The following is an 11,962-nucleotide window of genomic DNA, read 5'->3' as shown; positions in this document are numbered from 1 at the left end:
GAGCAGAGACGCAAAACGGGCTGGAGACAAAGAATGAAAAATCAATCCCGGGGGAAAGGGAAAGCCAGCCAGCCCCTGTCCCGCTCCAGATCTGTTTAGAGAGCGACACATTGAAAATCAGAGATGCCTCCATGCCACAAAGTTCTGGCTTTCCTTATAAGGAGGAAGAGCAATTTGTGCTACCCTCCTGCTTGGCCAGTCATGGACATTGCTCAAGCCATGATGTTTAGAGCTGCAAAGGTAATGGCTTCGTGGTTGAGATTCAGCGCCAGACCTCCATGGGAAATAGTCGGAGACTCAAAGCCCAGCCATGGAACCAAAATCCCCTGCAGATCAAGGGGCTCGGCAGCCACCCGTCTAGCTTAGGCCCATCTCGCCACATAGAAACGTGGGGGGAAATGTTCAAACTTGCACGCCTAACACCAGGCAATAAATCCATATTCGGGTGCCTAAACAAGCGGCCGAAAGTTCAGAAGTGCTGAGACCCTACAACTCCCATGAGAGCTGCCGGGCCTCAGCACCTCTGTGAAGCACCCCACTTATTTAGCCCTCCCGCCCCCACAGTTACATAGCAGGTAAACTCTTCGGGGCAGGGCCCATCGTTTTGTCCTGTGTTTATACAGTGCCTAGCATAACAGGGTCCTATGACTGAGGCTCCCAGATGCTGCCACAAACGAAGAATAGTAGATGCCTAAATATGGATTTAGGTACTTACTCTTAGGCATCCTACTTTGACAATTTTGGATACTGTGCTTGATGAGACAGGCCATTGCCCAGGTCCCAGAGGGACTGATTGTGTTGTGGAGTGGCAGCAAGGTTCTTTCTAGACTCCAATCAACATGCTACCTCTGCTGAAAGCCTCAAAGCTGCCAGATCCTTCAAAAGGTCTGAGTTTGCTCCCTACTGCCAACCCTGCCTTTGGTTTTCATTAGTTCATTTTAAGATCCAGGGTGTTATTTTGCTGCAATCTTGGTCAACTCAGCAAGTCCTTATGGACAATCAAAATCAGCCCCTGAGGGCGCAGAGGCTAGTGTTCTGGCAGCTGAGAGCAGAAGAACTTTCAAAGCCACTTTAAAAACTGGTTTGCTGCGAAAGGCGATGTGTTTTGCTCTGTTGTATTGCAGTGTGTTTAAAAAAAACCCCAGCAGCAGTTCTTTGGGCATGCCGACTGCAGGCAGATTTAGCTTGACTGTGCCAAGAAACGCCAGCGTACGGGACATGTGAACCTAATGTATCAGCAGGTGGAGTTCCAAAATGATATATCCCGCATATCACCGAGCAAAGCTCGAAGTGGCTGAGCATTCAAAAATATACCAATGACAGCTCTACTCCCGACATCTCAGACTTCAGGCAGCCACCGTAAGACCAGTCCTGCAGGGTGCAGAGCACCTCCTAAAGGGCAGTGAGACCTGCTCAGGCCATGCTCAACAGCTTGCAATCCTGGGACCTTACATTGATCCAACCACTGATTCTGGAAGCAAATTCTTCTGACGGCAACATCCTGCGCTGGCCAGGTACAGTGAATCTTGTTATAAGGACAACTTGCTCTGAGCATTAGGAGACAGCCACGTGATTGCTATCCCCACATGCACAAAACAAAGCCTTTCCAGACATGTACAGGGCAAAGTCTCCATCCTGCCAGGGCGAAGCAAATGCTGCCATCTGTTTTAATGCTAAGGCAGGTTCTAATTAGCAGGCCAACAAAGGTGCAGTTATCGTCACCTGCAGCCGAATAGGCTGCATCACCCAAAAGGTGCAACTCATTTTTGACCTTTGATAACATCAAATAATTACTTCTAGTGGGACCCTGACAGCCAAATGTCCCCCGCCCTGATCAGGGTAAGCAAGGAGGAAATGCATCGGGATGAGTAAGATTTGGGGAAACAAAATACGATCTAGAAGAATGACCATGACGAATGAGGCTCATTTTAGCTGCATTCCACTGCAGCACTGGTATATGCTCGGGTCTAAATACTAGTGGCCAGAACATGGGCTGGTGTTAACCAGTGTTGCTCCATGGAAATCAAAGAGGACCAGCTGATAATCTGGCCCTGGGAATCCCATTCACTGATGGATGCACAGACCAACATGGGGGCATGCAGCAACCCAAAGCTGGACTACATTCAATGGGACCCCTATCACTGAGTGCACTTTGGCCCATCTCTGCCGGCCACGGTTTCTGTTCTCCACTTCCGCAGCTGAATTGTTTCTGATGCAGCTTTCCATATAAATCATGTTGCTTGGGAAATAAAGGAAAGCATGTATCCTAGGCTGCTGGCGAGGTGGTGTTTGTTTTTCATTAGTGATTCCTACCCCAGCAGCTTTTCATAGGTATTAAACTCACCCCTGCGCCAGGGATCAGCACCAGGCCAAATGCAGCACTTACGTTCTGCTTCAGACCTGGAGAGCCCTTGTGCAGGGTTGAATTTGAGTCACATTGCCCTTATGTAACAACAGCATTACCTTGCACGCATATAGCCTTCTATTCTAGCCTATAGAGGTTCTTCTACAACCCCTATGACCATGGGATCTGAAAGCTTTCTATTGGTGCATTAAGAAATGTGATGTTGGTCATTCTCTTCTCCAGAAGAGAACTGTGTACGCAATGGAGTGTTTTGTTATGGCAGGTTTTTAAATTTCAATTTACATGTGCATCCTGCCCTGTGCTTATGTTAAAGGAGGGAGGTCATTGCACTTGAAGTGGAAGGTGATGAGATTTAGGGTGGTCAGTAGTTCCTCAGGGAGTTCGTTCCACAGGCTCCCACCAATCCCCAAGAAAGGTCTATCTCTGGCACAGAAGAGCTTTATCCTGGGATGGGAAAGTGCCACTGTGTCGGAGGAGCACAGCCATCAACCAAGGGCCTCATCCTGGAGCTTTATGAGATCTTAGAGAGACAATAAGCCCAGATCATTGAGCACCCTGAAAAGAGGGGAGAAGAGACACTCAGGAGAGGACAGGGAAAGGGGTTGTTAACACACAGAAAAGGGGAACCGAGGGAAGGGGTTTCAAAACAATCTAAACAGAGCGGCTAGGACGAACCAAAAAGCGACAGTAGGTGGTAAGACAAATCTCCACCAAAAACCCCCTAAAACAAAAGTTAAAAATCCTAGGATGGAGTAGAGTGGGGGAATCTAGAAAGGAGGTGGGGAGGCAAAGGTATCCTAGGTGAGGGAAGCAGGGGAGGGAGATATCTCTGGGGTTCTTTCAGATCTCACCTTAATTAACAGCCCCACCCTCTGATAATACTTGAATGCTGGGTTTGAAAGAGATCGAGAGTGTTTTTGAGAGAGAGGGGTCAGGGAGGGGAGGAAATGAGAGAGGGAATCCCCTTATGGGCAACAATTAAAACACTGAAAAATATTCCACCAACTTCCCTAACTCACACACCAGGTAATCCTATATGGGAGGAACAATTAGTTATATTAATAATAAATGTAGTACGTTTAGTGCATGTATTTTACACATAAGGCATATTATGTATTGTTTTGGAGGGATGGAATGAAAATTGCCTGGGTGTGTATATGTATATTGAACTGGTTAGAAAATGGCTTCTCTCTTTCTCCCCCCTTTAGCATAATTTTGACTTTTCATTGAAAAAACAAAACCATGAAAACCACAGGAAAGGAAAGTTCAGTGGTAAGATTGTTGACCAGCCCAAATTTCTCTCACACACATTTGCAATCTGTACCCCCAAAATCTTCTCCCATGCCAATGTCATTGACAGCTGTGTCCTTACTGAGAGCTTTCAGATACTGACACAGTCTGCATCCGATGAAGTGAGCTGTAGCTCACGAAAGCTTATGCGCAAATAAATTGGTTAGTCTCTAAGGTGCCACAAGTCCTCCTTTTCTTTTTGCGAATACAGACGAACACGGCTGTTACTCTGATACCCGCACAGTAACACTTTCTTAACGAGTCACTGTAATGAACTGTGCAGCAATTTATTATCTGCAACCTAGTACTTCCATTGTGCACCTGTACTATGTGCTGCTAAGATTTGCAGAGGGGCAATTGTTTTCTTGTTGTGCTGGGACTCCCTGCCTGGATACACCACCGTGCCTTGGTTTCCCTTCTTTGAGGAAAGCCAACTCCACACAGTGGCTGCATGTCAAATGAGCAGCTCCCCTCCCAGGGTCATGCCCGCCATACAGAGCAATCATCCTCCACCCTCGCATCCGCGCTCTCCCTGAGACTTCGCAACCTCCAGAATTCACCAGCTCATCCCACCAGACTGATCTCTCTTCCCTGGCTCATCACAACCCCCTTGGATTTCCCTGTCCTCACACCAAAGCCTTGTCTACTACGGCTTTCCCTGCCAGTTCATCTTTCTACTGCCCTGTAGTGCAGCACCTCCCTCCCCTGCTTTAGCTAGTCCCCACTGGCAGGCCCCTGGCCCCTCCTGAATGCCCTCGCACTGACTGCAGCCAGCTGAGGCTCTTCTGAGGCCAAAAGTATTAATTCCTTCCTGCCAGGCTAGGGATGGAGTCTGCACACCCCGGCAGGCACAAAGGGCCTGTAAATTGTGTCTCTGCATTTGCAGATCACACTAATTTGCAAGCTTGCTGACCAGCTCTGCCCTCCAAGCTGACAACAACAAGAACAAAGATTCTGTCCCAAGCTAGGAGTGTTAGTCCCAATCAGGAGCTACATGGTTTCTGATGAACCTCCCTGCTGATGAAAGAGCAGGTAGCCCTAACAGCAGCAGCATATGAATTAAGGAGAAGATGGAAAATAAAGTTTGTGGGCGTGATTAAGTAGCTGGACCAGGACTTTGTTTATTATATTACCCAGTGTGGTGCATCTCATCTTCAACCACACTGTGTAATATAATAAAAAAAGTCCTGGTCCAGCTACTTAATCATGCCCACAAACTTGGTGGTATAGGTCAACCACATGTGGTATAGGTCAACCACATGAAGCCTGACCAACTCCTCCACTTCTCTGCCTTGCCACATGCCATGAAACCAGAGGAAAGGAAAGGATTCCTGGAAAAATTTCTCCCTAAGGCTCTGCAGCAGTTGCTCTTTATTCTCCTTAATTACAGCTCCAGGGACACTGCTTCCCTGGAGGTCATGCTAAATGTTCCGCCCAAGGGAGTAAAAAGCTCTAGTCAAAGCAGGCGGCTCATTTTAAAAAGCAACATTAGTCATTGTTTGCTGCTCACTCAGGAGGACTACAACTCCCAGCAAGGCACTGCAAATCCCCTAGAACAGGAGCTGTGCAGCTAATGCACCAGTGCCCAGGGTTAGCTAATGTTGATTGCATCTTCAGGAGAACTGATGGGGCTGGCAATGCCTGGGTACCTAGGCTCTGCCCATATGCCAGCTGGTTTCCAGATCCACCAGGATTTTCCAGCCTCTTTCTCTCTCCCTGCTCTGCTGGCTTTGTTTCTCTGCCTTGTGTTTTACCCTTTCCCCGGTAGCTTTTAGAGCCTGGACACAGACTTCCTGTGAGTCAGCACAGCAGACATTTGGAGGAGAATAACTGATGGGCAGAGCCACAGTGTGTTTGTGTGACAAAAAGCGAGAGGTCTGGACTCTGCGTTAGTTGCCAAGTTACCTCTGATGGAAAAATCCTCATCTGGCTAATGCTTAGAGAACAAAAGGTAAATGCCTGAAGGGGATGTTTTCCCAAAGCTAAGATAGCATCAATTAATGTCTTTTGTGTCTGTATACGGGCCAAGTTTCATCACTAGAGACTGAATAAACTAGAAAGAAGTGAAAGATTGTTTGATACATGGAAATATTTCATGAAAATTTCTGATCAACTTCATATTATACGTCTAGCAATTACTGATGTTAAATCTCCCTCTTTGATCAGAATCAGATATGTATTCTTTTGGGTGCCACCTGCTTGTTTCTTTAAACGCAAGCACTGGGGACAATATTTTCACAGCTGATGAAGTTACAAGATATCCACGGATATTTGCTGATGAGCAGAATGGGACCAAAATCTTTTATGTTTTAAGGTCCTTTTATTTAACAGCTGACACGTCAAAGTTGCTCCTTGTCAAAGAAAATAATTGTCTGTGTTTAATTTTAAAAACTGTATGAAAATAATGAGCCCAAACTGCCTTGATGAGGCCATGTGGTGCGGCTCATATCCTGGTTGTGTGCACGCAGGTGGGTGTGTGAGTGTATTTTCCTTAGATCATCAATTAGTTAGTTACCTGATGCTGAGACACCGAGTAGTTTCTCTCTGATGACAGCACGGAGCCCTGTTACAGTCTTTTACACTATTTATTTAACTTGCCATCTGCACTGAATATGCAAAGTGTTATTGTTAACGATGGGTATTTGTTGGATAATTCATAAGGTCTCTGATCCAGAAAAGCACTTAAGCATATGTTTAACATTAAGCATTGACTTCAATAGAGCTGCTCACATGCTTCGGGTTTATCTACATGGGAAATTGACCAGAAGAAGTATAGCTGTATAATTATGTATATTATACCAGCTTAATGTCACTCTTATTCCAGAATAGGAGTGTTCACAAAAGGAGTTATACTGACCTAGCTATAATTCTGCTGGTCAATTTCCCCAGGTAAACAAGCCTTTAAAGTTTAGCATATGCTTTGCTGAATCAGGGCCATATAGACTACGAACATTGGTTATATCTGTGAAAATGTCAGTGAGGCAAAGTGTTTGCAGGTGTTTGGATTTTAAAGCAAGAATCCATTTTTATGCCGGCATCACAATATGTTGTTGTGCTGTAAGTCGTCCTCATGTTGCATTAATTATTACCGATTGTCGTTCTCATCAGCTCTCTTCTGCAGCTGTCATCTAGTTGTCCCTCAGGCCTGGATCCTGAAATCACTGGGGCTACTCATGGGAATAAAGTTAAGACCAGCCATGTGTATTTGCAGGACTGGGTCCTAACTCTTCACCCACAAACTTCACTATGGCCAAGGACTGCTGCCGCATGTAAAAGCAGAGCAGTATCCTTTTAAGCTGTGTGTGAACCCTCCAGTGGCACTGACTGTGTTCTTGGTATTAGAAGCTGCCAGAAACAGCCATGTGTATGTAGCCACTCCTGGCATATTTAGTAAAAATAGTTATATTGGCCCTTGTGGTGCCTTCATGCTGTTGTTGTGTAAAGAGCAAAGGACACAGCGAGCATCCAGTGCAGTGCAAATCTATGTTATAGCAGCTGCCACTGGTTCCTAGAGGCCAGATGCAGCCAGGAATCAGCAAGGAACAGGGTTCCCAGGCCACTCCGTCTTTCCTCTGGCCATGCCTCCATACTGGCCTGGATGTATTGGGGCCATCCTCCCTTGTCCGGCTACAGAATGCATCAGAGGTGCAGTGCAAAGTGGCCTCACCACACCTTAGGGGCTGGCCATGCGCGATCCTGCTTAAGTGCCCATATGCACTGCACTGCACTGCACTGTGTTCTAACATAGGCATTTCTTGGTTCTGTCGCAGTGTTAGGGAACAGTGTTTTAGTCCGTAGGCAGATCAAGCCTAATTTAAAGCACTTTCCCTTCAAATAGGTTTCAGAGTAGCAGCCGTGTTAGTCTGTATCCACAAAAAGAAAAGGAGGACTTGTGGCACCTTAGAGACTAACAAATTTATTTGAGCATAAGCTTTCGAGCTACAGCTCACTTCATCGGATGCATGCAGTGGAAAATACAGGGGGGAGATTTATATACACAGAGAACATGAAACAGTGGGTGTTACCATACACACTGTAACCAGAGTGATCAGGTAAGGTGAGCTACGACCAGCACGAAAGTAGGGGTGGGAAGGGGGGGACCTTTTGTAGTGATAATTAAGGTGGGCCATTTCCAGCAGTTGACAAGAAAGTGTGAACCATGGGGAATTAGTTTTACTTTGTGTAACGACCCATCCACTCCCAGTCTTTATTCAAGCCTAAGTTAATTGTATCCAGTTTGCAAATTAATTCCAATTCAGCAGTCCCTCACTGGAGTCTATTTTTGAAGTTTTTTTGTTGAAGAATTGCCACTTTTAGGTCTGTAATCCAGTGACCAAAGAGACTGAAGTGTTCTCCGACTGGTTTTTGAATGTTATAATTCTTGACGTCTGATTTGTGTCCATTATTCTTTTACGTAGAGACTGTCCAGTTTGGCCAAGGTACATGGCGGAGGGGCATTGCTGGCTCATAATGGCATATATCACATTGGTAGATGTGCAGGTGAATGAGCCTCTGTCAGACATGTTTTCCCCATGTTTATTCCCTCCCCCCCACCCCCCACTGTTCCTCACACGTTTTTGTCAACTGCTGGAAATGGCCCACCTTGATTATCACTATAAAAGGTTCCCCCCGCCCCCCCCCACTCTCCTGCTGCTAATAGCTCACCTTACCTGATCACTTTCGTTACAGTGTGTATGGTAACACCCGCTGTATTTTCCACTGCATGCATCCGACAAAGTGAACTGTAGCTCACGAAAGCTTATGCTCAAATAAATTTGTTAGTCTCTAGGATGCCACAAGTACTCCTTTTCTTTTTCCCTTCAAATAGTTAGTCAACCCTATTTCCACTCCACTGAAACACAGATGGGCTAGTGGCCATTTCTTTCTGTAGTGCAACGAGACCCTAAAAGTCATTGGGCCGAATTCATCCTTGATGTGAGTTTGGCTTTAACCATTTCCAAAGGATGCGATTTAAAATGGGTGAATAAGGAAGATTGCACAGTTGCTTTTTGGCGTGAGTGAGTGGTCGCACACTTCCATGTGTACAAGGGTTTGTGCTAGAGAGAGGAAAGAAACTGGATGTGGCAGAGTCTGTTACAGCCTCTCATCCTGCTCTCATCAGATCAGCAGGTCAGAGCAGGAGCAGCAAGGAATGGAAACAAGCTGTGAAAACAAGCAGCCCCAACACCTGAAAATGAAATAAAAGACAAAGCTTTATTGTAATAATGATGGGTAATATCCTTGTTTGAATGGGAAGTAGGGAAAGGGGAAGGCTGGTGGCTAGGCCAAAGGCAATAGAAGCTGCTCTCTCTGCGGCTGATTCTGGACTCAAATCAATTTCGCATCAGTGTAACTCCAGGACCTTCTTTGGAGTTACTCCTGATTTCTGCTGGTGGAAGTGAATCAGAATCAGGGACTTTTTCTTCACTAGTAAACACTGATGTCGTGGCAGAGGACTTTGGACCTGTGGTTACAGTAATGGGCTGGGGTTCCAGCCTCAGATCCCAGTTCTGCCACACACTAGCTGTGTGACTCGTGACTCCGCTGAAGCCAACCCCCATTAGCTTCAGAAGGGCCAGGATTTCATCCTTCAATCTCTCTGTGCCTCCGTTCTCTGTCTGCCACATAGGGGTGGTGATATTGCCTTTCTCCCACCCTCTGTCTGTGTTGTCTAGCTCACAGGTGGGGAGCAGAGGTAGCAGGAGCATAGATTAACTGCCATGGTCACAAGCAAGCCAGTGGCCAAGATGGCCCCCAAGGACCAGAAGTTCTGAGACTTAGTCCCCCGCTCTAAGCTTTACATAACAATGCCCCCAGCTCCTGGGCTTCAACTTAGCTGTGATCACTCCAAGATTTTCTCCAAAATTAACAGCCCTGACTATGGCTTTACTTCTGTCATCAGCCTCTGAACTAATGCCTGATTGTATTTTATTGTTCATCCAGCAGATGAAAGCCCAACGGTTTCAAATAAGGAGAAGCGTCCAGAGGAGTGGACTAAAAACGGGAGCCCCCTCAGGAAACAAAATGAGGAAGGAGAAGTGGGAGCACGCCGATGCGAGGTAGAAATCTTCATGAGTCAGGATAAAGCAAAGAAAGAGCAAAACGAAGCCGGAAACAGATGTGACTTTCCCACTCCCTGCGAACAAAGCTTCCATAACAGCCCAGCGGCCTGGTCCATCAGGGCAGCCTGGGAGCAGAGCAGCATTACAATGGAAATCCTTAAATTAGACACACCAGAGAGACTGGGGCCATGCAGCGAACATGGGGAAAGCATTGATCAGATGGTAGATCTGACAGCCCACTGGAGAGCCCAGCACGGCAAGGGTGATGGAGGAGAGAAAAGCTTCAGCACCATGGGGAGCCACGTAGGTACCACACAGCCAGGAGAGAGAGCACATGAGTATGCCAAATGTGGGAAACGCTTTGTTAAGAAGGGGAATCTCACAGCCCATCGGAGACCTCACAGGAGACAGGGCCCTGAGGAACCCAATGGGTGTGAGGGAAATACAACAGCAACAGGAGATCTCACAGCCCATCGGAGACCTCTCAGGAGACAAGGCTCACAGGAACCCAACAGGTGTGAGAGAGATCTGACAGGAGATCTCATAAGACACAAGACAAGCACTACAGAAGCGGAACCATCCCCCAGCCTGGAAGTCGAGGAAAGCCACCAGGGAGCACTCTCCGCCCCAAGGGGAGGCCTGAGGAGAAAGCGGACTCACACGTGCTCTGAGTGCGGGAAGAAGTTCAGCAAGAAAGGCAACCTCACCAAGCATCAGCGCACCCACCGGGACGAGCGGCCATTCAAGTGTGGCCAATGCCAGAAGAGCTTCTTCGTGAGGTCCCAGCTTGCCCAGCACGAGAGGATCCACACAGGGGAGCGGCCGTACAAGTGCGCCGAGTGCGGCAAATGCTTCACCCAGAAGTCCAACATCATCATTCACCAGAGGATCCACACGGGGGAGCGGCCCTTTAAATGCGCTGACTGCGGGAAGAGCTTCATCGACAAGTCGCAGCTCATCACACACCGCCGGACCCACACAGGGGAGCGGCCCTTCACATGCAGCGAGTGCGGGAAGGGGTTCCGGCAGAAGATCACCCTGATCACGCACCAGAGAATCCACACAAGGGAGGAGCCCTACACCTGTCCTCAGTGCAGCAAGAGCTTCAGCCAGAAGGCCAACCTCATGAGGCACCAGCTGATCCACACGCGGGAGGGGCCGTACATATGCACCGAGTGCGGAGAGAGCTACAGTGCCATCGGGCACCTGAAGAGGCACCAGCTGATCCATGCCGGGGAAAGGCCCCATGTCTGCACTAAATGCGGGAAGAACTTCACCCGCAAATCAAGCCTCAACAGGCACCAAGAGATCCACGTCAACGACAGGCCGTATGCGGTGGTGGCAGCAGAAAACCTCACCGTGGTCTATGAGATAATGCAGGTCCCGCTCTAGCACTAGGGGCGGGGTGGGGGATGTTGAATTGCAATGCAGATTTCCTGTGTCACCTGTAGGAGGTGCTCAGAAGCTCCCCTGGGGCTGCTCTCTCTCTCCAGCTTCCATGGAGTCTAAAATACCTGAAAATCCAGCAGAGGACAAAGAGCATGGGCTGGGTCCTTGCCGCTGTTTTAATTTGTTTTTACTTGCATGGTAATAAAATCTAATAGGACCTCAATCTGTGCATTGCTTTTGGAGGGAGAGTTAGAGGAGGACAAAGGAGGAGGAGAAGTAGGTGACAGCAGCACTGTCCCTCCCTCTGAAGGACTCAAGGTGACACTCTGCAGCCTGTTAGAAAACACGTTGGTCCCTAGACACCATGGCTGCATGAGATGGGGGTCAGGCCTGGGGTGACTAAATATTCAGGCTCATGCCATGGCTCCTACCAGAGTTACAGTCTGAGCGCACAGCCTCTGCTCTGCATTGGCAGAGAGGTTCTTCAGCCCTTTCCCACCAATGCTTCCTTGGTGGAGGAAGGAGGGTGTCTTTGTTTAATGTACGATCTTAGGTTCTGGGCCCACATAGTTGGTTTCTCTTGCTGCCCTTTTTCTTGGTGTCATTTCCCACATCGCCTGCACCTGCCCCAAACCCTATCGTTCAGGCCACTCTCCAGCGGTGTCTGAAAACAGCCCTCCTTCACGCAGCTGCCCAGTGGCTGTCCAGGCCTCATTAGCATGTGCAATCTGCTGATTGACATATGCTAATATGCACCTAGTGGTTGTTTCTGCTTAGCCCTGAGCACCAAAGGATTTTGCATGGGCCCTTCTGAAAATCCCACAGAGCACTGGGAATAAGGCGTGTCCAAAACCCA

At 47.9% G+C, this 11,962-nt stretch overlaps 1 protein-coding gene across 2 annotated transcripts; it reads left to right on the top strand.

Moving 5' to 3' along the window:
• The first annotated feature begins 5,435 nt into the window (after positions 1-5,435).
• On the top strand, positions 5,436-11,316 carry LOC141983340 (uncharacterized). Of its 2 annotated transcripts, none has more exons than XM_074946384.1 (2): positions 5,436-5,606; positions 9,602-11,316. In XM_074946384.1, the coding sequence occupies exon 2, from the start codon at positions 9,727-9,729 to the stop codon at positions 11,107-11,109; it is 1,383 nt and encodes a 460-aa protein (XP_074802485.1). In that variant the 5' UTR covers positions 5,436-5,606; positions 9,602-9,726; the 3' UTR covers positions 11,110-11,316. The 2 variants fall into 2 exon arrangements, with proteins under 2 accessions (XP_074802485.1, XP_074802484.1); XM_074946383.1 differs by having other exon boundaries at positions 9,599-11,316.
• The last annotated feature ends 646 nt before the right edge of the window (positions 11,317-11,962 follow it).

The sequence above is a fragment of the Natator depressus genome, chromosome 2 (genome assembly GCF_965152275.1).
Source record: "Natator depressus isolate rNatDep1 chromosome 2, rNatDep2.hap1, whole genome shotgun sequence".
Taxonomy (NCBI): domain Eukaryota; kingdom Metazoa; phylum Chordata; order Testudines; family Cheloniidae; genus Natator; species Natator depressus.
Note: the sequence above shows the minus strand (reverse complement) of the source record. Positions and strands in the feature narration are given on the sequence as shown.